We start from the raw sequence: 27,681 nt of genomic DNA, 5'->3' as shown, positions 1-27,681 counted from the left end.
CTAGACAGAATTCCATAGATAATTTATTTATTTATTACACTTCATGTAAAATTTACATTGGCGGACTTAATGCCTAAGGCATTCTCTACCAGTCAACCAAAGGTAGTGCAGAGTAAATAGTGGTAGGTAATAATACTAGACATAATAAAAAATTTTTGGTCTATACTTTTTCGTATCATCCGATAGGGTGTTGTTGATCGCGATTTCGATTCGGTAGTAGATGCTAAGATAGATAGAGGCGCTAGGGGCAGCTGTTAGCAAATCCCACCCCTAAAGGCCTTACCCCCTCTGCCCCGGCGAAACTGGAAAGGTTGCAACCACCAAAATATGAATACACATTCCCTTTCATACGTCGAGGGGTACTTTATAGGAGGTCAAGACGTACACTGACTTGAATAAAAAAGGGATATTCTTCATTCGAAACGTATTGTTTTAAGTACAGAGCGTTTGGTCTGATCACGATACTTTTTAAAACTGATGATTCGTTATCTCGCCTCGTTGTAAAATAGATGGTGTAAAATTATAAAATAAATATTTTATTCTCAATTATCCTTGACACGTGGGTGAAATTTTCAAATTAGTCATGCATCTTGAAGTTGATCAGAGTTGCAATGAAATATTCCATTACACGTAGATGGATAAAGATTAAGCTAATAATTAAAAAAAAAAAAACATGTTAAGAATACAGAGATGATTCGGATGAATCTGATCATGTTAATGTGGACTATATATACGTAGCCCATTTGGACACGACGAAGATAAAAATATGATACACAGTGTAAAGATCTAGTGGACCCGTTACCTTGGATATATTAATTTGTATTTCTATAGTACAATTGAGATAATTACAATAGCTCAAGTAAATGGTCAAGGTTAGTTGTTTTGAAGTCGTGAGATAACATAGTCTAGACAAGAAATATGTAGTTTGTATTTCGTTTTCATTACCTGATATTGTTAGATGTTTACTAAACTGATAAATATATAGAGATACAATATAGAGAATGGTTCGCTTAAGGAAAGCCTCAGCGCCCCTTGGAATTTTAATTTAATTTTTAACATGTCAAATTTAAACGTATTTTTCTCAACTAAAATGAATTTCATATCTTGGTCGGTCATTAATGCAAATAATATTAAAATATAACGTAATTACACACTAACTAAACAAAAAACACACACTCATTAACTATTTAAAAAAAAAAAAATTATACATTTTAAGTAAATTTAAATAAATTATTTTAAAATGGACACCGCATGTTCCGTTACAATAAATATTGTAAAAGTATGTAAAAAAAGTCATTTAATATTAATTAGGTAATTATAAACATACAATTCGATTTTGGCATTCGCTACATTAATCACTGTTACAAGTACGTGGATACGTAACTCTATCTATATCATTATACAATAACACTTACTATCACATATCAATATGGGAATCGTGATGAGTTCGGCACCAGATTATCACTGTGGCGAATAATGACGTCACTATACATTATTTATTTTGGCCCCGGTGATAGTCTCTGACGACTTCGTCAGGCGTGGTTTCTCTTTTTGCCTTCAGCAGGCTTGGCCTTGTGCTAGGTGGCTAGAGAGATGATTCTGCGTCTCCGGATCCTGCGGCCCCACCGCTTCCACAGCTGAGCGACAGTGTATATAGCAGTGACGATCGCTAGTAGTGTGATAGCTCGGTTCGTTAGACTAGTGGGTGTCGTTTCCGACTGCGGATGAACTCTGGAAGGCGCAGCGCCTGCTCCTCGCCACGCTCTGGGCGCTGGTTCGGTGCCTTCTATTTCTGGAGGACCTGCAAGTATTAGACTCCTGGGTAGTAGGTTACCTACAATCTCACGAATCTTACTGGTGGTAGAACCACTTGTGAGTCCGCTCGGGTAGGTACCACCACCCCGCCTATTTCTGCCGTGAAGCAGTAATGCGTTTCGGTTTGAAGGGTGGGGCAGTCGTAACTATACTTGAGACCTTAGAACTTGTACCTTAAGGTGGGTGGCGCGTTTACGTTGTAGATGTCTATGGGCTCCAGTAACCACTTAACACCAGGTGGGCTGTGAGGACATCCACCCGTCAAAGCAATAAAAAAATATATATTGCTATTTCAAAATTAACGTGACATTATTAACAACATGAAAACATAAAGATATAACACTATAAAAGCAAAAAAATATATTCCGGACTAGTGTCAAGAAACGCCTGTCAGAACATCTGATTTCATAAATTCTCGAAAACATAATATCTTACGTTCATAATGATTTCACTGTTGGCCCAACAAACACCATGGAACTTTTAATTCATTTCAAAATTTAACACTCAACGGTGACTTTAATTATTAAAAATTTGACAAGCAGCGTTTTGGCGCGCAATTTTAGACAGACTCATTAAACTATAACTTTGTTGTATTGTATCAGCAGAATTTCAAAGAATAATATTAAATATTTAAGAAGTGATGTCATGTTAACTTTGTGGTATACCATCTCTTTGACAACACAGTCATTGTGCGTAGACTAAAGCTTTATGAGTTAGTGTAGTGTGTGACAGTTGGAAATACTTAACTGAGTGCTTTTGTAGCACACATATATAAACTATGTTACCTTCGAATTGTCAGAGAATAAACGAATACTGTTCTTGAAAGCCTTTTTAAAACAAAATACTTTCCTTCCAAGTTTACTAATAATAAGTCGTGACCTAGTGTGTGTCTAACTAGAATAGATTGTTAGAAATCTATACTTAATATTATAAAGAGGAAAGATTTGTTTGTTTGTTTGTTTCGAATAGGCTCCGAAACTACTGGACCGATTTGAAAAATTCTTTTTCCATTAGAAGCCGACATTGTCCCTGATGAACATAGGCTACTTTTTTTAAAATTTTTTTTATTTTTTTTTTTTCGTTTCATGTGTGTTTTAATGTTTCCGAAGCGAAGCGAGGGCGGGTCGCTAGTATACCAATATTTATATTCGTTAAATTCAAACAAATCAAATAATATTATAATAATATGTAATGTTTACAAATATTATATGTAATGTTTACTGTATGCACTAGGTTTGTGTTCCTAATTCTTCTTTCCTTTTGCGGGCCGGGCCTACTGGAAGAGATTTCAACATGAAATAAGTAGTGCCCTTGTATTATGTATCTTTATTGTCGTGTTTCTTCTAACAGCTGTGTGTACAAAATATATTAAATAATAAATAAAATACTCACCGATACTCTTAGGATCTGTAGGCTGATGTCTAGGAGCCAATGTCCTGGCAGATGGAGCAGCGTGTACTGGCTGGGGCGGTAGCGGTGTAGGACTGAAGCATTCTGGTATTGGACGTGGTCCACTTCCATCCGGCGATAGGACGCGAGAGTAGACATGGAGACGTCCCCCTTCGGCACGTCGAGGCAGTTCTATGGATTTACGTTCATGCAACAATTACAGCGGGTACACATTGCGCGCTTTGGACGCTTTTGGATTTCATCTATAAATAAATCTGTATCGAAGTGTTCGATCTCCATTATACACGTGCACCGTACACGAAAGCGCGCGATCAAATGTACAGCAAAATGGCGGCGCATGTATCTACAAGCGCACAGCTGACGCCCGCGCAACGTGCGTTCAATTTCTGAGAGCGCGAAAGAACTTTTGGATCTCAAAACGCGCGGTCCTGATCAGAAATTGATCAGATTATAGATGAAATCCAAAAGCGTCCAAATAATCCAAATCCAAAACATATGGGACATGCAAAGTCCAGATTATAAAAATAAAATATTAGCTAGTAGTATGAACACCTTGGTAATGCTCGTTAAACGCCGCGCCCAAAGCTACTCCAAGCGCCTAATGTGTATGTACTCGCTCTTATTTATTAATTTTTATTGCTTTGTACGAACGCCACAGCCTACTTAATGTGAAACGGTTAACACATACAACGCGAATACTAGCCTTGAAGCATGAGGTCAAAATCACAGTTTTCTTGTATTACTGTTATCTCAAATACTCGAATTGGGACGCGTAACTAATTCGCGACAGAAATAAAAGAAATAATTTTGTTAATTTTTTTTTCTTTGCTCATTTTGCCATTACTTTCCCGCAACTCACTTTTTAATTTAATTCAGTATTCATTCGCTTCACTGTTGAATAGAAAAGTGTCCGGTTGAAACGAAATCTCTACGAATAAGATTAAATTGGAGAAAGTTGTTAGTGTTCGCTTTTTCCAGTGATTTGTGTTCCTTTGATTTCGATGCTCAGTAAAATCTTCATACGCATACTAAAATGAAAGTCCCAGCTTAACGGGCTATATTGACTACTACACTTAGAATATTATAAGAGCACAATGACAGCAAGAGAAGACCTGGTCGCCTTGTACACACTTGGCATGTACTGCGGAGAGCGACATCTGCTGGTCTGACCTGGACTAACGTAATGGAGCAAGCGCAAGACAGGGTGAAGTTGAGACAACTTGTGAGGGTCATATGTACCAGCGGGTACATATGACCCTGACATACAGCGGTACTCTAGAACTACAACAACGACAGCAACAACAATGAAGTCAGAGACGAAATGCCACTATTAAGGCTTCGTCAAACAAAACGCGTACTTAGCGCTGCGTTTTAACGTCGCGCTCTTTTCATGTCACACAAATTGACTAAATGAGCCCAACGCTCCTTGATGCAACGTAACATCCTCCAAATCATAGTGCCTTTCGATAGCAGTGTGAAAATTTAAAAGTATTAAGATGTCGAGTGATTTGATTCACATGCGGCATTGCATAAGCAAGGGTATTTTCTAAGTAATTCTATCAATTTTCCGGGCATTATCCAGTATTTTAATACACATTCACGCGGACGCTAAAATAAACTTTGTAAAAAATTACAACACCTGACGTCGAAGCGTCCTAAAAGGCTTCGTCAAACAGAACGCGTAATTAGCGCGCGTCAGAGCGCCAGCGCAATAAGCGCTATAGCGCTGGCGCTCTATTTGACGGTATGTTACCATAGTAGTACAACACATCTCGGCGTCATAGCGCACCGTCAGTTTAGTGCTCTGACGCGCGCTAAGTACGCGTTCTGTTTTACGAAGCCTTTACGTACAGATGCGATCTACCTATCGTAGACCGGATGATTATTAAGGCGTCATTGGCTTCATGGCTAATAGGAGTACAAATCTGACAGTATTTTGTCACACAAATACGAAATTTTCTTCTTGATCTCGTAGGATAATTAAACTTGGTTAAATAATGTGTTGAGTTTGAAGTTATGCACCTGAAGGGATTATATGCACATCTCTGACGCGTTTCTCTTGCGGCGTTGCGGCTTCTTTGAGAGCTGGAGGCACGTGACCCACTATTGCGTATTGTAAAGCGGCCAAAAGCAACCAGTGACAGTTCCGGGCGGTTCCACCTTCCAGACAAGATGAGTCTCCGTAAACGACCAGGCGGCCAGACTGCAATTTAAAAAACGACACGTTTCGTACAGATAAACCGCCTAACGATCAATTTTTGAAATTCACCTTTCTATTATATATTTTTTTTCTATGGACATGATAGTAACTTTTTCAAACCCAAGCTCTCATGAGTTTAAAGCTCATCAATATTTATTTATTTATTTAAAAAAGTACAGCCACATCACAAACATTTAACATAGGAAAATAACTTAAACTATTTAATTCATGACCTGATGCATGTGACAATAATGGCGTACATAACATTGGCAATTCATCAGCTCGAAGATGGAATACAATAATTAAAGAAATGAAGAATATAGTAACCGGCAAACTTCTTGAGCAAATGACCTTGACTGCGCAGAACCGAATTTTAGATCACTTTGGTGGTGAGGGTGAGGCGCGACGGCAGGGGAAATCGTATCGAGCGCGTTATTGGTAGATCAGTCGAACCTTGCGTCCCGCACCGCGCCCTCATTCCGCTTGCTCCCAAAAGTACGCTTGCGTACAGTGGAAAGTCTATCGTTATTAATCGTTAAGTTATTTGTTATAATTGCTTGTGGACTTTGTTGCCATTGCTATTTGATGAGTGTTTGTTGATTTTTTATAAAACATACACTATGCCGTGACAAACTGGTGTAGTATTCAAAAGAAAGGGTAGAAAAATTGTGTACGACGTATATTGCTTCATTATAAAACAGGGGAAGAATGATATGGAAAAATTAAAACAGACTTCGGAAGTAACAAAACCATCAGTGAGTACTGTTAGGTGCATTATTAAGGAAGCTAAAGGCTCTGGCTTGCCCGCCGTGTTTCGGACTCCGGGTAAGAAAAGATCAGGGAAGAAGAAAGTTAGCGGAATGGATAGTTTCGTTCAATCTGTAATAAAAAGATGTAATCATAATAACTACATAACAAGCAGCGAAACTCCGTACCGTAGAAAGGCTTCGAAAAATTTAAAGAAGATATAAATTTTAATGGCTCGGAATGAAGCTTACGACGTATTATGAAAGAGCTAAGCTTTAGATGGAAACAAAGAACAGAAAATAATCGGAAGCTGGTAATTGAAAAAAGTAACATTCGATTATTACGAATCGAATATCTTCAAAAAATAATTAATTATAGACAAAAAAGAAGACCGAATCGACCGAGTTGTAAACTACACTGATGAGCCCTATGTCGACTAATCACGATGATAGCGACTCGTGTGATGAAAACAGTGATGATGATGATGGTTAAGATTATGATAACGAAAAAAAAATTACAAATACCAGCTTCGCTTCAACTGAACCAAGACCTGGCAACAGCTCTAGTTTTGACTTAATAGAAGGAATATCTATTTTACCCCAAGATTAAATTATTACAATTATTAACCTATATGTTTTGTTGATGTTCTAATAAATATATAAATAAATACATATGTTGATTTTAATAATTTAATAGCATTATGACGCAGAGTAAGTAATGTTTTTGCACGTGAGTGTACCATGCGCGAACTTACCCCCACTACGTCAACAAATGCTCAAGAAGTTTGCCGGCTATTATACCTAATGACAATATATATATATAAATATCTACTAAGCAAAGAGAAAATCGGTTAAAGAGGACGAAACGATAGTTAACTATTTTTGTCTGTGCCTAATTTTATATAGATATGTCAAGTCTTGTTCTATGGCCTTATGACGGCCATGTCGGTTCTTTAATTGAGAGGAGTCATCGTTCCCAAAGGAGTAACTGAGCTTTAATTCTGCCTGGCGCTTGATAGGATTTCAAGACACGTTATAACGTTCAGAGAACACACGGTTCAAAATCGATAACTGACGGTGACGGGAAATTAACTCCGAAATGTAATGATGAAAATATTATATAATTATTTTTTATTTAAATACTATATTATTTTACAGATTTAGGTTCGAATTTGTAATTCGAACAGCTTATAGTATTCATATCCTGTATTTTATGTTTAACCGTATCAGAATCAAATCTATTTACCTTAGGTACTTTATCCACGGTATCGTTTGAATAGTCATGAATATCTCCATCAGTTTGTAGGAGACCTAGTATCGGGACTTGCAACGGTTGTGTGACTTCCGTTTTGCTGTTCGCAGCCCCCGGCTTTTCACCTGATATTATCTGAGAGAACAAAAAGTTTAATTTAAAAAAACAATGTACAGTGCCAGGCAATAAATATTGCACATCGATATTTAGAAAGAGACAGTCGTCTAATTTTGTTTTTGTTGTAGAGCGTTACCTGTGTGCGACGAAACACTTACGATCCGGTGTGTATAGAGACTAAGTGTGAATTAGGTAATGTGCGACAGATATAATGCTCTACGATGCAACAATTAACCGTCTCTTTCCCACGGTCGATGTGCAATATTTATCGGCGGGTACTGTAACACGTTTTAAAGTGATTTTTTTATGTTTTATTTTAATTGCCCTTGTAGGCAGACGAGCATACGGCCCGCCTGATGGTGAGTAGTTACCATCGCTCATGGACTTCAGCAATACCTACCGATAATAAACTAATAAGTATTAAGATATTTAAAGCTATCAAATCATCGTTAAAATTTGTGAGGTACAGGATGTGTTATTGACCTATACGAGTTGCTCATTTAAATACCATCGCCCTATGTGACTGTATGTACTGTTCTTACCTGTTGCCCTTGATCGTTGAGCGGTGCCGTGATCAGTACACCGTGTTCAGGGAAGCTGTGTATATGAGTTCCGCTTGCGTAATACATCGGGTGTCCGCCTAGTTTGAACGAACCTTCAAATACTCGATCGCCCAGCGCCACCTATTAGGTAAAAATACAAATTAACACAATTACTATACTGAGACCTTAGAACTCATATCTCAAGGTGGGTGGCTGCATTTACGTTGTATATGTCTATAGGCTCCGGTGAATACTTAACACCAGGTGGGCTGTCAGCTCGTCCACCCATTTATGCAATAAAAATAAATGTGGCGTGTGATGACCTAGACCGGCACCATCTATTCCCGTGGGTGTCACACAGGACATGGAATTCAACACTGAGATCCTTCTCCAGAGCAGTAAGTATTATAATACTATGTATTATGCCAAGATACAGAGCCAACAGAACATTTTCTGTCATATTATTTTTATTGAAGATTTAGTAAATAGTTACCACACCTGATACATGCTGAGTAAATCGTTCAAAGCGGGAACGTTTGATCCTCCCGTCTCAGGAATCCACCTGAAAATAAATACAATAAAAATATATTACAAATCCTTAAAATGTTTGTGTTAGTCCATACTAATATTATAGAGGAAAGATTTGTTTGTTTGTTTGTTTCGAATAGGCTCCGAAACTATTGGACCGATTTGAAAAATTCTTTTTCCATTAGAAGCCGACATTGTCCCTGATGAACATAGGCTACTTTTTTTTAATTTTATTTTTATTTTTTATTTTTGGTTTCATGTGTTTTTTAATGTTTCCGAAGCGAAGCGAGGGCGGGTCGCTAGTCCTTAATAAAACCTCAATACATAATGATATATTATCTAATTGATTTTTCAAGTTATAGTTTAACATTTTAAAGTAAATCATGATGATGTCTCGAAATAACTGTATTATAAACACATTAGATTTTTTTTTTTTGTCATGCTCAATTTCATAGTAGGTACTGACCATTGCCTTGTGTTTTCGTCGTAAAACTTGACGTGCCGCAGAAGGGAAGCGTTGTACCAATCGGCGAAAACGATTAACGACAGTCCAGCGTCAACGGCTTTCTTCAGTGTTGCCATCTCTTCGGGGAAATATTCATCTTCGGGGTCAACGAGTAACAGGGCGCCGTAGAGCGACGTGTCGATACATGTTAAGGGTGTACCTATTAAATCACAGTTAAGGTCATGGCACACTGTAAGGGCATAGCTGCGGCACGGCTATGTATTGAATTTTGCTACCGCTAGTTACCGCTGTTGGCTTTTTATATTGACGTTATGAAATATATTGTTACGCCGGTAGGAGTAACGCCATCTATCGCCGAACGAATATCGAAGGATCTAGTAGCACCTAGAACACTCGAGAAGTACAACGCCATCTATTGTCAGATCGCGGAAACACAATACTAGAGATGTGTGGAATATTCTCGATAATTCTAGGGATGTGGTACCGACTATAAAAACGTTGCAGGGATAGCAAGCACGCAGTCAGTCAGTAATCGGAACTACTCGAAGCGAAACAGCGAACGGATCACTTGAAGCGAATTGAGAATTTTAAAGTGTAGTGAAGTGTTTTAAGTATTCAGTGTTAACTTGTGATTCGGTAGAATTTTATTTATCCCGAACCCCAGCGCGTAACAATATTATACGACATACGATTTTAGGGTCAAATTCAAATGACAAGCTAATCGCTGGGTTGGAGCGGTGACGTTGGCGTGCTTGCATAGCGTACCACGACCCTTAATCTTAAGTCGTCGTGGCTTAAAGGATAAGACGCTCGGTATACTCGTATCGGGCGATGCCACTGTGCCAGTGTTCGGATCCTACAGGCAGGTAGCAATTTTTCTAATGAATTATGCACTAAGCACATTGTCTACGAATGATTTCTACGGTAAAAGAATATAAAATCCTATCGACAACATTTTTAATTTGTTTAATAAGCATAGTAGGTACTAGCACTCTTTCTGGTGTTACCCATGCGTTTGAAGGGTGAGACAACCGTTATACCAAACAATTGAGATTTAGACCTCATGTCTCGAGGAGGGCGGTGGCATCCACTTTATTTTGTCTATGGACTAATCTATATATTTAATATATATACGTGAAGCAAAAACTTTGTATCTATTTTTACGCAAATTTCACGGACGGAGGAGTATAAAATTTCCCACACTTATAAAGAATATAGAGAAGGAGTGCATGTATATTATTTGTTTATTATCAAACTTTTCTTATTGCCTACAGACTGTAGTCAAATTGAGAATAGATTAAATATTGTTTGTTTGTTTTATTGTGTATTGCAATTAATATTTGTCTAAGTGTAGTCTTGGAGAAATCTGTCAATAAAAAAGTATAAAATAAAAAAGTATAATAATAATCTTTGACCATAGAACCTTAATAATGTTCAAACTTATAATTTTAGTTAATTATAGTCGAATTTCGACCACTGCGGGATCGCTAGTACTCACTAATACTCCTTATTTATATCGCGGCCCAGTACTCACCCATGACTTCAACGTAGAATCCGTGTTCGCGCAATCTCCTGTACATGTCCCTAAAATTGGTGTGTATATGATCAGCGTGCCAGTCGAGGGGATCGTGTTTGGCTCGTAGATCGTCCCTAGGGAAGTAGCCGCCGGGGTAACGTAGACTGTGGAACTGGTCCCAGAGGAGACGCCGGGATCGCACCGGAACTGGGATCACTCGAGCTCTATGATGTAAACAAGCATTGGCATTATGGTTTTTCTTATTGTTTTTTTTTTTTTTTAATATTAAACTGAGAAACTTTTGTTAGTGGAATTATCTTTCTCTAAGCGTTTCAATATCGCGACTTCAATATCGCTATTTGAACTGTTCATTTGACAGTTACGTCTTTTTCAACAAAACCAGTCTTTATTATTAGTAGTTATTAACTACTTGACATTGATTGATTGTATGGCATTTGACACCGTGTCGTATATACTAGTAGAAAATAGTACATTGTGCACCAAGTGTTTATTTCACTTTTACACTAAACACAATATTGCAAATTACCTCAGCACAACAATGGCAGAGAATTTTATGTGCGTGAGAGCAGACGTAGACACTAACGCGCATGCGCACTTGTACCCAGGGAGAAAAAGTTACACTTTCTTCACGTAGGAGAAAAAAGAAATGCTCTTTAATCTGCAGTACTAAACACATCGATTGCTAGCATCGAATATAAAATGTAATAAATTGCTACTTTTACAAACAAAACATTTAAAGTTTAGTTCAACACACACGTAAATGTAGATAATTTTCAAGGCAAACATTTTGGAGATGTGATTATTAACTTATTATAATTATTAGAGCATACAGTGTGGACTCACCGTATCGGCAATGTGAGTGTGGCGTTCTTTATTGTTCTATCACCTGTATCGTCGTGACTTTCGATCGTTACGTTCACGTGACCCTGTTCGAACACAGTTACGATGATGATGAACAGATTTTTGAAGACAACTATTCACATATATTTTCGACACTAACACAAGACGATTAATAGATAATTTTGATACTTTAAGATTTTATCGAGAACAGACATAATTTCATCTATGTTTTTGCAGTCTGTTTTTTTTTTAAATATGTAATGTTCTTTTGTACACTATTTTTTTATTGCCCTTGTAGGCAGACGAGCATACGGCCCACCTGATGGTGAGTGGTTACCGTCGCCCATGGACTTCAGCAATGCTAGGGGCAAAGCCAAGCCGCTGCGTACCAAACCACTGCCTACCACGTATCAAAGACCTATAACAATACAATATATTTATTACTTTAGCCTAATATCCTGACCGGGAGCGGTACGATATAAAGGCGGGAAGGCTTAATATTGTTTTTTTATATTATAGTTTTATATGTACATACCTCGATGATACCATCAAAGTTAGCCCCTTCTTCCCGGACTGTGAAGCTGAGGGCCAACCAGCCAGACCAAGGCCAAAGGACATCGCTGTAATCTGAAGACACCGAGAGAAGAACGCCATGGGGCAGATGTGGATGCCACGAGACTTCTTTCTGATATACAAATGTACATTTTTTTTATTGTTTAGATGGGTGGACGAGCTCACAGCCCACCTGGTGTTAAGTGGTTACTGGAGCCGATAGACATCTACAACGTAAATGCGCCACCCACCTTGAGATATAAGTTCTAAGATCTCAGTATAGTTACAACGGCTGCCCTACACTTCAGAACGAAACGCATTACTGCTTCACGGCAGAAAGAGGCATGGTACCTCCTCGCGTGGAATCACAAGAGGTCCTACCACCAGTAAATAGGACAGGAATTTATCAGTCATTATACGTAGTTTTAAACGTAACGTATTATAGCTTACCACATTCCCAACAACGCTGAGTCCATTAATGACGGTCACGTTCGCGATCGTTGGCTGCGAGCTGTAATACAGCGGCTGCGTGCAGTACGGCCACATGTACTGACATTCGGTGAGGTCGATGTAATTCGGGCTTAATGTAGCTTGCGGCTCGTACTTCCTGAGGAACTGACCGAGAACAAAGGATATTTTTTAATAAATAACACTGACATTTTGTTATGGTAACCAGTGTTCGCTGAACTATCGAAATTCGATCTTATTCATTGAAGCTTCAAGATTTAGATTCATTTATGTATTTTTCGCTTCACTGAAGTTACATTTTTATTAATAAAACCGACCTAAAGCCTTGTTCGGACTAAGCGAGTATTTTAGTCGAGTACCGAGTAATTTAGTAGCTAAATGTGTCTGAGCACCAAAAATTTAGTCGAGTAGGTTAGTAAATAATTTAGTCAAGTCAATCCATTTTGTTCTATTTTTTCGGGCGAGTAGTTTAGCCACTAAATTACTCGGTACTCGACTAAAATACTCGCCTAGTCCGAACAAGGCTTAAGCGACCGGCTGGCTTGGCCAGTAAACCCAAAACAAACTGGGTAGAATACAGATAAGAAAATAGTACGTTGCCGTAATTATTACATAATTAATGTTACTTATAGTATCAAGAAAACTAAGTGAAGTATAATATATGTAGTAGTATTTAAAGATATATAATAATAGTATTTAAAGAACAATTGGTTCAATTCAAAATGTAGTATTTTCGCCTTCACCATCCACCGAATTAAGTAGGCAGGAGATAATTACGATGAACAGCGCTAAAAATTATATTCTCGGTCCAAAACTGACCAAGTCGACATTCTGGTTATTCTTATTGCAAGCCTTAAGGCAAAGGAGTTTGTTAAGGAACCCTATTAAGGAACCAGAGTTCATACCTGATAAGCGCTGATAAGGTCCAATTTCCCGTGTCCCTGTTCGAACATGTTAGGCCCTTGTAGTCTTAGCGCTGTGCTGCATAAGGCTTGTTTAACAGATGCCGGAGTTAAATTCTGACGTGGAACACCGCTCGCTAGTAACGCTATGGCGCCAGCTACAACCGGCGACGCTACCGATGTACCTGTTTTTTGGAAAGACTCTTTTTTATCATAATTAAGCCGACAGATTTATTTACATATATCTATTAGTGGTATATATAGTAAAAGCTCTTTATTCTCGGGGTATATGTATGACCCGTAAATAAGCCGCGAATACAGAAATGAATATGGAAAAACGCGTTCACACAGGATATTCCGTTGGATACCTACATATCGGAATCCTTTTTATCAATGTGACGATTAGATCCATCAAATGTGAAAACGCGAATGAAGGAACCGCGAATAAGGAGTTTTTACCCTTATCGCGTATTCGCTATACAGTAGGTACACTGGAGACTTTATGAGACTCCAGTGTAAAAATGGGTGGGGGGCATGTAAATCGTGATGTATATGACCTTTGGTAGCTTCCTAACATCATGTGAGCCGCTAGTTTAATCTTTAACCCAGCCTTATCTTGTTACATTATGTTCGAGTGACAATTTTTTCAAAGATATAGCAGTTTTTCCTTCTACGACGTTTATCATCATCATCTCAACCTGCCATATTTTTTATTTTATATTACATAGATGGGGGGACGAGCTCACAGTTACCAGAGTCCATAGACATCTATAACGGAAATGCTATCACCCATCATGGGATATGAGTTCTGAGGTCTCCGTATAATCATAATGGCTGCACCACCCTTCAAACAGAAACGCATTACCGCTTCACGGCAGAAATAGGCAGGGTGGTGGTACCTACCCATGCGGATTCACAAGAGTTCCTACCACCACTGCTGAACATAGGCCTCTCCGATTGATGTCCAGTTGCTACCTGCATCCAACGTGACCGAGCTATTTTCACTAGGTCTTCGTTCCATCTGGTGTATCATATAAAATGATTAAGGTCATACCGCTAAGTGATTTACATCCACCGTTCACGCTCGATCCACGTACTCCACTGCCGTATGTTACAATGTCGGGCTTCATACGACCGTAACCCTAAAACAAAAAAAAAACCTATGTCTTTAATTTATGTATATTTTAGCAAAGATTTTCCGCGCATATAGACGTATGACTGACTCGCTTGTACAATAACTAGAGCCCGACCGCTGGACTGATTCGATTGTCGTGAGTTCGATTCCTACATTGCTTTTTCGTCTGAGCGTTTATTATCTATATATATTTAGACATATACAAGTGTGTTTATCAATCACAGATTTCCATAGTACAGGGGATTCCATAGTACAGTTTGAAGTCGGATGACCGTGTATGAGTTATTCCTTTATTATTATTATTATTATTATCCACATTATAATCTTCAAGACAGTGGTTAATCAAACTTCGCGTTACATTAACGTTTAGACGATACACCCACGATTATTTATGAATGCTGCAAACATTACTGCTCCGAAATCTGCAGAACGAGATTGGATGACCTGGAGAGATTTTATGTGCATGCAGTCAATGCGAGCGAATACTAACTACTTCCATAGGTCAAGACGAAATGTATGCAAGTATTGTAGAGCATCACCCTGTTACGATGAGACAATCTGCATACTCGGAAATGCTGCACGGTAATCTAAGTGCTACAAAACGTTAACTATAAATTATTTCTTTTTCAAATCTTTTTTTTTCTTTAATGACATTAAACTCACTTGTGGTAACTCCCATGTTGTCATTCCTCTCGACGAAAATTTCGCGATGCGGTCATCGAACCCTATACCGCCAACGCCTATGACGTCCATTTGATCAGCGGGGTTGTTCAGTGTGCCGTACAGAGGACCGTCGTTACCAATCGCCGATACCATTATTACCTGGTATAAACAAATAAATAAGTCATTTACTTTTATTTTTTTCCTACCTAAGCTGAGAGCCTTGAGAGGCTATTTCAGCGTAACCTTAACTAGTAGGTGAGCTCACGGGACTCAAACCTGATGACGTTGCTAACACGAACCCTAGCAAGCGCCGTGCTTCGCAGAATCTACCACCGGATCGGAAACGCAACCCACTGAGAAGATCCGGCGAGAAACTCAGTGGGCTGTGTCTGAGGGTTAATTTACTCGTCGAGCCCTTCGTCGCAAGCGACGGGTTCGACGAGGACGATGACCGGTGCTTGAGGTACAGAAAAGCACCAATCATTAGCATAAAGCGTAGTAAACTTTATAAAAACGTTAACGAATTTTTTTTAGCAGCATTTAGACAAAGACGAACATGGTACGTCTTTGTCTAACATAGCCCGTTCGATAGCTGTTTGTGTTACTTGCATTTTGGTCATAATTTGCTTTGTGAGCATCCATATCTCGGCCCCATACACCATCACAGGGAGAACTGGTGATAGGACCTCTTGTGATTCCGCACGGGTAGGTACCACCACCTTGCCTATTTCTGCCGTGTAGCAGTAATGCGTTTCGGTTTGAAGGGTGGCGTCTTTGTAACTATACTGACGGGTGGACGAGCTCACAGCCCACCTGGTGTTAAGTGGTTACTGGAACCCATAGACATCTACGACGTAAATGCGCAACCTACCTCGAGATATAAGTTCTAAGGTCTCAGTATAGTTACAACAGCTGCCCCACCCTTCAAACCGAAACGCATTACTGCTTCACGGCAGAAATAGGCAGAGTGGTGGAAGCTACCCGTGCGGATTTATAAGAGGTCCTACCACCTTTGATTACTATGATTTAACAACGTATGATAAATATGAATACTATTAAAAATTTTGAAGTATATTTTGCTTCCAAATTACCTTATTAGCACTAAGTTCCCAGACTTTGTCGACAAACGGATGATCCATAAAATCCGGTCCCCCGATGCTGAGATTGAGAACGTCTATTTTGCGCATTATTGCGTAGTTGAACGCATCCAGGAACCACGAAGTGTATGAAACCTGTTGAGATTTAAATAGCGATCTTTAAGAAACAAAATTTAGTAAATCGATTTCGATTGTGGAATTCTCTGCTGGAAGCAGTCCGGAGTGCTCCAACTTTAAACCTTTTTTAAAAGAATGGTTAAGGAACACTACTATCTGCTTAGCTGTTTGTTTGCATCATCATTTATGATTTCCATACTGTTGATGCATTATGTGTATGTAAGTATATTAGTATGTATTGTATGTAAGTATGTATATTGGTATATATTTCATATTATATATTAACGGTATATATTTTGTTTATTGTATGTATGTATTTTCTATAATAATGTATTATATATAGTACACCGCAACATACCTGCTATATTATTTATATTTTCCAGAATTTCTGAAATTAAACGGTTGTATGGAAGAGATCGCTTTTAGCGATAAGACCGCCTATTGTACAAATGTATGTAAATTGTGTTTTTGTGTGCAATAAAGTGTATTCTCTCTCTCTCTCTCTAAAGCGTGCGCGTAAAAAAATAAATATTTCGTATTTAAATACCTGATTATCAGTGAATACTCGGAAGATGTGCAAATCGGCGTCGGGAGCGAATCCCAAACAGTCGGCCTTCGAAGCTATTACTCCGGCAACGAACGTTCCGTGGCCTAAGGCGTCGTCCAATGTGTCCTCTCCCGTCCAGTCGGTACGTTCACGGATCCGCCCAAAATGAGGATGGTTACGAGCTAAGCCGGTATCAAACACGGCCACCTTTATACCTTCACCTGTAATGGACATGTGGCGAAAAACAGAGTCAATATATTGCTAATAGTTGAAGCAAAAGTTACTCTGTAAAGTAGCATCTTTCAAAGGCGCTCTCTTCAATCGTTTAAGACAACACTCTACCTAAACAAATAAAATACGTGGGACAATAGCAGAGTGTTTTTGGTGGTAGGACCTCTTGTGGTTCCGCGCGGGTAGTTACCACCGCCCTGCCTATTTCTGCCGTGAAGCAGTAATGCGTTTCGGTTTGAAGGGTGGGGCAGCCGTTGTAACTATACTGAGACCTTAGAACTTATACCTCAAGGTGTGTGGCGCATTTACGTTGTATATGTCCATGGGCTCCAGTAACAACTTAACACCAGGTGGGCTGTGAGCTCGTCCAGCCAGCTAAGCAATAAAAAAAAAAAGAGTAAATCATTCAATTTAAAAACATCTTTTAAGATCGATTCTCACAGTTGATTCCAATACTTGGCAGGCGGCCGTTCATAGTATCATCATTCATATAATTCATGTTATCGTTTAGTTGCAGGGTGCTAATGCAAGATAAAGGCAAAATGAGGTCTTCAAATTCAAACGCAAACCATAAAGACAGTTTTGAACTGTCGGGACTTCAGGCTTATTAGATACTTTAAATTCAATTAATAGATACTTTAAATTCAATTGTTATCTTTCTTTTAAAATATCATAATCTTCAAAAAAAGATGATAAATAATATCGGAGCATAATTTTATAATCAATCCATTTTACATTTCCACGATGTGATTTAGTTGATTGATATTTTAATTAGGGAAATATTATTTTGTTTTAGCAAATTTTTTAAATTATTTTTCTCGCAAACATCGCCTTGTGGCGAGAATACGAATATCACAACCGGAATTAGAAATTCAATAAATAAACATCTGAAAGGATCATGTATAAGAAACAATGCGTGAAATACATACACGTATTTATAGGCAAAAATAGAGGCGTTATTTAAAAAAAATCATACCACGAAATCGATGGTGCAGATGCAAATTTTTTTTCGCAAGATGATGATTATATTGATCATTATGTAGAATTTCATCAATTATTTGAGTTTAATAAAGTTTTACAGTTCTAGTGATACCTTTACATCATGCCTACATTAACTGTTTGCTACATTAAATGCAGTACCTACTTAAGGTGATTAAATAAAAGTATAAAAGTATGTCGTGTGGTCGGTTGGTTTTAAAACCTGCTGAATAATGTGACCACGCTGCATAAATGAATATGAAATTTCTAAAAAAGGTATATATATATAGATATTTCCGAAAACTTTTTTTTATATTATTTAATGCGGATTAGTACACCTGACAAGTTTCTTACTAACCCATAGGGCCATGCGCTTGCACGCATCCCCACTCATTCGGCGTTGCGTCTGACCAAGTTTTGGTGTGTTTGTTGCCTTAAGATATAATTATACACAGTTCATATTTTATCTATACTAATATATAAATCTACAGTGGTTTTTACGGATTTTCCGTTATAACTACTGAACCATGCCACCTTTTGACTTGAAACTCGGTATTCATGTAGAAACTACGTGTACTTAATGGATAGGCTAATATTTATATGAGTGTTGGACTTCCTAATAATAATGACAATAAATAATAATGTTAATTTTTAATGCTAGTTTCTAAATAAAATTAACTTAATACTAATAAAAAATAGTACCTGTGACACCAAGAGACCAAAGAACGTCTGCTTTCAACACAGAGGTGATCTGGCGTGGGACGGTCCGTAATAGTTTGCGTGACGTGTATCCATTCTACAACAATATCAATTGACGTAAATTAACTGTAATCGTAGGCAATTGTACGAATACATCTGTAATGAAACCCAATCAATGATACATTTTAAAAGACTGCTATTCTGAAATTTTTAAAATCGATTGTAGACTTACTGGTGGTAGGACGTCTTGTGAGTCCGCACGGGTAAGTACCACCGCCCTGCCTATTTCTGCCGTGAAGCAGTAATGCGTTTCGGTTTGAAGGGTGGGACAGTCGTTGTAGCTATACTGACACCTTAGAACTCATACCTCAAGGTGGGTGGCGGCGTTTACGTTGTAGATATTTTTATTGGTTAGATGGATGGACGAGATCACAGCCCACCTGGTGCTAAGCGGTTACTGGAGCCCGTAAACATATATAAAGTAGATACCGCTACCCACCTTGAGATATGAGTTCTAAGGTCTCGAATTAGTTACAACGGCTACCCCACCCTTCAAAGCGAAACGAATTACTGCTTCACGGTAGAAATAGGCATGGTGGTGGTACCTACCCGGGCGGACTCACGAGAGGTCCTATGGGCTCCGGTTTACCGGAGGCGTTACTCTGTATTTAGTCAAAAAATTTCAGAACATAGCCGCTCGCTGGAGAGATGACGAAGTTGAAAATTACTTTAGAATAACCTTCGATATCGTTTTGTGAAAGAAACGCGAAGTTCTCAGGAGGATGCTAAAATAAACAATAAGTCAATGGTTAGCCTACTGAGTGTCTGTCTCGTTGGATCTGCTCAGTGGATCGCGACTCCGATCCGGCGGTAGGTTCTGCGAAGAACTACTCTTGCTAGGGCTAGTGTCAGCAATTTTGTCAGGTTGAGCCCGAAAGCTAACCTACCCGTCCGGACGTAGCTGGAAAAGCCCATTCGGCTACAAGACTGGGGGAAACGTCAATGCTGGTGAGTTATTGATATCAAACGCGGCCCTAATGTAGCGTTGGCGATAAATTAATGACAAAAGCTTAGAATTAGCGGCGGGCCTTGAACGAAGTTTAATCATGGTAAAGCGTTCATAAACCCAATTATATTATTATGCGTGTACCAAACTTCGGAATGACGTAATTCATGAAACGTAAACGAATTTACAACTTCTCGGTATCATCGACCAGCGCGCATGGCGTATAAACCAAGAGTATAATAGCTATTTTTTTAAAACGTCTTTATTGGTCTGGTCTTATCAACGTATCTATGTAAAGGAATATTTCATACGTAATTGATACAAATTTCAAGACGTTCGATTATGTTGAAAGTTTGCCACGTATCAAGGACCGTGGATAATACAATAGGATAAAAAAAGTAATATATATCACTATATATTACGATCATCCTATGTGTGCCATGAAATCGATAAAATAAAATTTAGAATAGAATATTTAGAATAGAATAGAATGGAAATAATAAGATTTGGATGGTCCTGGGTACAATAATAATGATGCCCTATATATTAATAACGTTGAAGTTATCTTGGCCTAAAGGATAAGACGCTTCGAGTAATCGTATCGAAGCAACTTGCCCGTGTTCGAATTCCACAGGCAGGTACATATTTTTATAGGCTAATAGGATATACAAATTTTAGCACGTGTCCTCTAGAAAGAAATAACATCTTTTAAGAAAATTATAATCAGCATAGTTCATAAACTTGCGTAATCTCTCGAAGTAGCGCGCGTCAGCCCGCACGGGTAGGTACCATCCCACCAGCCTATTTCTGTCACGAAGCAGACATGCGTTCCAGTTTGAACAGCCATTATACAATACAATTGAGACTACGATCTCATTTCAAAATGGATTAGTGGTAGGACCTCTTGTGAGTCGGCGCGGGTGAGTACCACCACCCTATTTCTGGCGTGAAGCAGTAATGCGTTTCGGTTTGAAGGGTGGGGTAGCCGTTGTAACTATACTTGAGACCCTTAAAACTTATATCTCAAGGTCGGTGGCGCATTTACGTTGAGGATTTCTATGGGCTCCAGTAACCATTTAACACCAGGTGGGCTGTGAGCTAGCACATATAAGCAATAAATAAAGAAATTACTTACGTCACGAGTTTTCCGAAGAGAGTGCAGTCCTCTTCCGCGATAATTCCGCCACCCAGAATACAAACAGCCCCCTGATCCACACTCATCCTAAACAAAGAGAACATACAGTGTCATAGAAAGATTCCCAATCTGAGATGTCCTTGTGTATTTGCTGTGGAGAATTTTGTTAAATCGATTAATAAATAATACTAAATCCCGCCAAAAGCTTTTTTCAACTTTTCAATTTGTATTTTATTACGAAATCAGATCTGTTATTCTAGTTTTTGTTAAATAGAATTCCATTTTTGAATTATATCGTCGACAGAAACAATGAAATACTAAGATGACTACTAATGATGACTACTAAGATACTAAACAATGTTAGAAAACTTGTACTGTAATTGTAATATTTTTGGTGCAATGAAGTAGTTCTATTTGTAAGCCATGTATTAAAATTGAGATGCTTTCTTAAGAATAAACGTAATTTCCGTATTGCTTAAATGGATGGTCGAGCTCATGGTCCACCTGGTGTGAAATGGTTACCGGAGCCCATAGACATTTACAACGTAAATGCCGCCACTCACCTTGAGATATGAGTTCTAAAGTCTCGGTTTTTACAATACAACCACTTCCCCGCACTACAATTCGAAACGCATCACTGCTTCAAGGCAGAAATAGGCAGGGTGGTGGTTTTTTTTTCTTACCTATGCCGATAGCCTTGAGAGGCTATTTTAGCTTCGCCCTAACATGTAGGTGAGCTCATGGGGCTCAAACCGGAATGTTGCTAACACTAGCCCTAGCAAGAGCAGTGCATCGCAGAATCTACAGCCGGATCGGAAACGCGACTCACTGAGAAGATCCGGCGAGAAACTCAGTGGGCTGTGTCTATGGCTTAGTTCGCTCGTCCCTTCGTCGTAAGCGACGGGTTCGACGAGTACGATGAACAGTGCTTGTGGTACCTAAAAGCACCGTTAATGGATCGGGAGGATCCGTAATGACGTGTTTTGGGCGACGTCGACTACCACTACGACTACTTACCATTCGGTCTACAGGTTCGATTATGCCGGTATTACTATAATACTCTGACATTTATGTACAAAAGTGAGTTAAAAGTGTATTTGGTGGTTTGACTGTGCCAACTGCATTACACTGGTGATGTTTATAAGACATCAAATTACTATCTGGTGGCCTGTTTTTGTCTGTCTTCTTTGGCAATTTTGAATGAATAAAATGTAAGTGAAAGTAAATATTTGGATCAGGTTTAGGAAAACATACCTAATAACAAATACTTAATGGTAGATAGTGCACAATTTTTTTTACAAAATAAGCAAACTGTGGACAGGATGCAACAAGATTTTTCATTCGTTTATTCATCTCAGCCTGTCCACTGTCCACTTCTGAACATATGCCTCTCCAACTGATCTCCAGTGCGGTCTAATGCCACTTGCACTTGCATCCAACGTGACCCAGTAATTCTCACTATGTCGTCGGTTCATCTGGTACATTTAAAATCAATGCTATAAATAATATAAAATAAACAAAATACTTTCATATTGAAATTTACTTTTATAAATTCTAAAGATGTTCATTGAAAATATATCACACTAGCTTTTGCTCGCAACTTCGGCCACGTGGAATAGTTTCTTTGGCATAATGCTAAATTTTACCCGCCTCTGCAATTACGTAGAAATTGAAAATATTTTGATGAATAATAGAATGTTAAGGAGCTCTATTTAAGGTACCAAATTCACGCTTTTTAACCGATTTCATAAGAGGAAGTTAACAATTCGATCATAATTTTTTTATCTATGAATGTTCACCGATTTGTCGAAAATGCTTGAACCGATTGGGATAATCCTTTTTTTTGTTCGAAAGGATAGACTTCCCAAATGGTCCCGTAATCATCAAGATCTGATGAACAGATCCTGGAGAAATCCAGAAAAATCTATAATGGCCTTACTCAATAAATGGTTACCTAACACTGAAATAATTGTTCAAATTGGATCAATAGTTCCTGAGATTAGGGCATTCAAACAAACAACCTCTTCAGATTTATAATATTAGTATAGATGTTGTGAGATAAAATGTAGTGTGTCACATGAAGATACAATGTTGTTGTTGTTCATTGGTTCGATTCCAAGGTTTCATTCTATTTATAATACGTACTTTGAGTATATGCTGATAAAATTGTAAGAATTGTAAGGAAGTTAATTGAAGTAAGATTAAAATCAGCATACAGATATTTTTCCAACTCTGTACTGTGGCTATGGTTTTTTTTTTTTTTTTTCTCTATAGATTTTATACATACCGTCTTCCAAATGAAACTCACAACTCATGCACTATGTCTCTAAATTGTTATAGTGATAAGCCAGTACAATCACTTTTGTCTCACCTTCCGAGCGACGCAGGTGCTCACGGGACACGGCTGTTTCGGTCGCTACCTGCACCTCGTCGCCCGGAGGGAGCCGACGCCGAAGTGCCACCATTGCAGTGGCTGCAACGAGGACACGGCGGAGCACACGCTCGCGTGCTGCCCCGCTTTCGCGGAGCAGCGCCGCGTCCTCGTTGCAAAAATAGGACCGGACTTGTCGCTTCCGACCGTCGTGGCTGCGATGCTCGGCAGCGATGAGTCCTGGCAGGCGATGCTCGACTTCTGCGAGTCCACCATCTCGCAGAAGGAGGCGGCGGAACGGGAGAGGGAGAACTCTTCCTCCCTCTCGGCGCCGTGCCGCCGCCGTCGAGCCGGGAGTCGGAGGAGGGCGTTTGTCCAGCTCCGGCCCCTATGAGGAGGCAGTCTCCTCCCGGTGATGGTCACGGGGCGACCTAAGGGGGCTGAGACTGCGCCGCACGCTACCGTCACTCTAGCGCGCTGGCACCAGGAGGACGGGACGACGCGTCGGCGGCTGCGGACTGCGATGCGGTCCGCATTTTCGTCGTCGCTGTCGTCGCCGAACATACTGTGGAAGAGCAACCCGGTCGGCGGTGTATCGCGTTCCGACCCGGCAGGCTGGTTCTGGCCCAGCGGGGTATCCCGGAACACCAGCGGCATCGCCCGGGCGGCCTGAAGGGCCGCCGTACCGCGGAGACTGACGTCGTTGGTCGTCGACTATCGCCTCGACGACCGGTCGGTCGGGCGTCCTCGGGGTGGCGCCGCGTGTCTGGTTGTAGTGTTGACCGCGGGAACCCCCCTACTCTGACCGGGTTTTGACCCCGGACGGAGATCGGACGCCGGGTGTAAGAGTGCAGGGGAGTCGTTTAGTGGGTGGGCCCTAAATTCCTTGGGCCCGCGGTCTGATCTCAACACCTGCAGATCGTTGAGTCTCACATACCCCGCGCGCCTCTTAGGCGCGGGGACTTCGTAGGAGGTTCGGCCCTCGGCCCGGAAAAAAAAAGTACAATCACTTTTAAATATAAATTGCCCGTGCAATAATAAATTAGTAAGTAAATATTTGCTTTATTTAGTCTATATTTGTCTTACCTCTTTCACATACTTTATGGACCGTGTGACTTGACGTTGGGCTGTGACCCGTCGAACTGCGGGGTGATCTTGCAGGGCTTCCAATGCTTTTCTTCCTGCATTTTCTAGGACGACAACATCAAAGTCACTAGGATATTCTTTGGCTGGATTGTTGCGTTTAATAATCTTCCAGTCTGTTATCTGTGAACAAAATATTGGGTAGTAAAATTAATGTATTTTTTTACAACAAACATTATTTTTGTTACAGCTCAGACCTGATACTTCTAGATTAAATCATCTTTTTTACATAATGCTTTATAAAATTTGTGTGATGTACATATAAAGCCAGCCCTAAGTTTTTCAAGTTTTTCGCATATTCTGAATCGATGATGAAGCCATGATAATTTAAAAGCACAAGTTTAGAGCAATTAGAAAAGCCATAGATTAGGATTATCAAAAATTTGAATGGACTCCTTCTGTTTAGAGCATAATGGAAGTGTACTGTGGAGCTGGTACAGCTGATGGTTGAATTAAATTAAATTCAATATAGTTCATTTGGAGAGCCACTTCTCGATTATAGACACAGGTCTTGACCACTACATATGTCATTGCTCGACTATGAACATAGGATTCCTCTTTATATTATAAAATTTTATAAATCTAAAATAACTAAAACTACAATTTGGCATGGGTATTTAACAAATAAAAACATAATTTAAATGCGGAAGTTGATAGTGTCATATTACTATCTGTTCTTTGTATACACTGTAGTTTTTATTATTAATTACACTAAGACTGGCTGAATTAAATGATAAGAAATTGATAATAACAATACATACATTCACACTAAATGTCAATAACACAATATCTCACTGCAAGATAAGCAGTCATATATTTTTTATTCATATTGATGATTTAAATTTGGAATACTGTTAGTTGGGTGGGATAGCAATAACATGTACTTATTATTTAAAAAATAATAATGACAGGTTAGACATTTAATATTTCTGAGCTCTCCAAATCACATGTTTTTCAGTTGTCGTCTATCTTCCTCCCTCTATGATCTCCTTCCTCCTGATATTCCTCACCCCATTGATCTCAAATCTCTTATTTCCCTTGTCAACTCTCCTTTCGTTTACATTCTTAGTTCATTCATTAACCATAATAAGCTGTAGTTTGTCTGACTTTTATCGAACTAACCCCTGTATATATATTGTGTGCGTCTTATTTGTTTTAGGTAAATCAACAGAGATCCTGTCATCAAACATTCTTAGCTACTCACTTAATTCTTAGTGAATATCTGTGACCTTGCTCGTTAAATAGAAATAGAAATAGAAAGCAGAGTATTATATACACTTGACATTGGCGAAATCTAAAAGAAAACGCCATAAACCTAAGAGATAGATAGATAATATTTCTGACCTGGTTTCCTATCCCTCCAAGCACTAACCACTAATTGAGAGCCACCAAGCTTCCCAAGCCTTTTTTAAATATGATTGCAGTTAGCATTGTTAATTGTTTTTTAAATAGATGTCCAATAGATCCGCCTCTACTATATATTAACCTTAGGACTTGTATAAATGCAATGGCTGTTTCATTTTAGTTCTGCTTTTATAGTGGCTTATTTATTTATTTATGAAATATATTTGGCTATCTGTGTGTAGTTTTATACCATTTCCTCAATGAGAGTGTCGGTTCAGATTATAAAAAAATAAAATGCAACAAGAAAAAATCCTTATTTGTACATTTAAGGACATCAATTTAGGGCTTTACGCAAATAATATCATTGTCATCCTAATGAGGTATAATTTTATCTTGATGATACTATTGAGAGATTTAATTCTAAGAGATTTTATGGATGAGGCCAAAATTGCACTCAAATTACTCATAAAGTTATTGCATGAAGTCAAATGTGCAACTAATGCTCTTGGTTTTAGTAAGCAATTGATATATAAAACTGAATTAGATCATCCACCTTAAAAAGAATAAAGGGCCAAAGTCTGCTTAGTCCTACTCCTAGTCCTAGTTCTATAATTACAACATCAATGGTTGAAGATGTCTTTTAACTTCAGATCCTTTTGATCCACTATTGGTGCTTTAAGGTATTCCAACCAGCAGTTATAGTTCTTGTCGAACAAATCAAATGTGACGAATGGTTTACCCACTGAGTTTATCGCCTGATCTTCTTAGTGAGTAGCGTTTCTGATGGTAGATTCAGCAAAGCACTGTCCTAAGCAAAGTTGCTAGGGTAAACCTTGTACATGTCGGGTGAATATAGTGTAACCTCTCAAGGTTAGTAGCATAGACAGGCAAAGAGAAGCAAAAAAGACTTTAGTTTTTGAGTAACTAAAATCTTTTCCAGGAGTAAGTTACTTATTTTTTAAATATTATCTTTAGCTACAATACAATGCGTTTACTACAAGATGAAAGTAAAAAATGAAGTAAGTATTTAAAAATATTATTTCATGACGCAAGTAAAGTTTCATAAGAAGGCATATGTACAATAGAAGGGTTGAAATAATATGATAATTCTGAAAATGAAACGTATATTTAGATTTATTAAAACCTAGCATTGTATTTTTATATTTTACTGTAAATTATTATTCTGTTGCATTTCTCATAAAAATTCATAATAATATTTGGATACTTACACCTGCACTGGTTAGAGCGGCATTTACATAATTTTCTCTTGTGCTCCTGGGATAGTATCCTTTAAATGTTATTATGTGCTGACTTTTAACAACATCGGTAGTGAACTCGTATTGAACACGTTCAGACTCAGTGCTATTGCAATTTTCATTTTTTTCACGCACTTCTTTAGAAGAAATTAATAAGATAGGAAGATAAAGCACTACACTTAGAAGAATTGTATGGGTGAACCCCATTTTTTCTACTTATTTTTATCACATTGTTGCATGCTATGTTTAATTTACTTATTATATAAAAATATCTACAATGAAACATCTAGCATTGAAAAATGATTTTAATATTTTTTGTCATATGTACATATCGTGTGGCGTAAACTGTGATAATCTGTGATTTGATGTGTGTTGCTGTGTATTTTTTTAAGGGATTTTATGACCTGGTAACTAAAATCTTTAGGTCAAATCTTATTTTTATTTTAATGAAAACTTTTATGAAAAATGATAATATTATGAAATGAAATGAAGTTGATTAATATGAAACATGGCAGGAAATGAAATGAAAACGAAATGAAAGGAGATGAGATGATATGAGATGAAATATAATCTCAGCAAAATGG

At 38.5% G+C, this 27,681-nt stretch overlaps 1 protein-coding gene across 1 annotated transcript; it reads right to left on the bottom strand.

The window, feature by feature from the left end:
- Nucleotides 1-1,280: 1,280 nt before the first annotated feature.
- Nucleotides 1,281-27,453, bottom strand: S1P (membrane-bound transcription factor site-1 protease). The gene is made up of 20 exons (XM_089730090.1): nucleotides 27,071-27,453; nucleotides 24,441-24,620; nucleotides 20,984-21,070; nucleotides 18,846-18,939; nucleotides 16,935-17,155; nucleotides 16,265-16,405; nucleotides 15,174-15,332; nucleotides 14,430-14,517; nucleotides 13,379-13,560; nucleotides 12,456-12,620; nucleotides 11,989-12,138; nucleotides 11,457-11,539; nucleotides 10,611-10,816; nucleotides 9,077-9,275; nucleotides 8,581-8,644; nucleotides 8,083-8,223; nucleotides 7,418-7,558; nucleotides 5,248-5,428; nucleotides 3,208-3,396; nucleotides 1,281-1,801 (listed from the first exon to the last, which is right to left on the bottom strand). The coding sequence occupies exons 1-20, from the start codon at nucleotides 27,302-27,304 to the stop codon at nucleotides 1,578-1,580; spliced, it is 3,129 nt and encodes a 1,042-aa protein (XP_089586216.1). The 5' UTR covers nucleotides 27,305-27,453; the 3' UTR covers nucleotides 1,281-1,577.
- Between the last annotated feature and the right edge of the window lie 228 nt (nucleotides 27,454-27,681).

Source organism: Bombyx mandarina, chromosome 01 (assembly GCF_030267445.1).
Source record: "Bombyx mandarina strain Sakado chromosome 01, ASM3026744v2".
Taxonomy (NCBI): Eukaryota; Metazoa; Arthropoda; class Insecta; order Lepidoptera; family Bombycidae; genus Bombyx; species Bombyx mandarina.
Note: the sequence above shows the minus strand (reverse complement) of the source record. Positions and strands in the feature narration are given on the sequence as shown.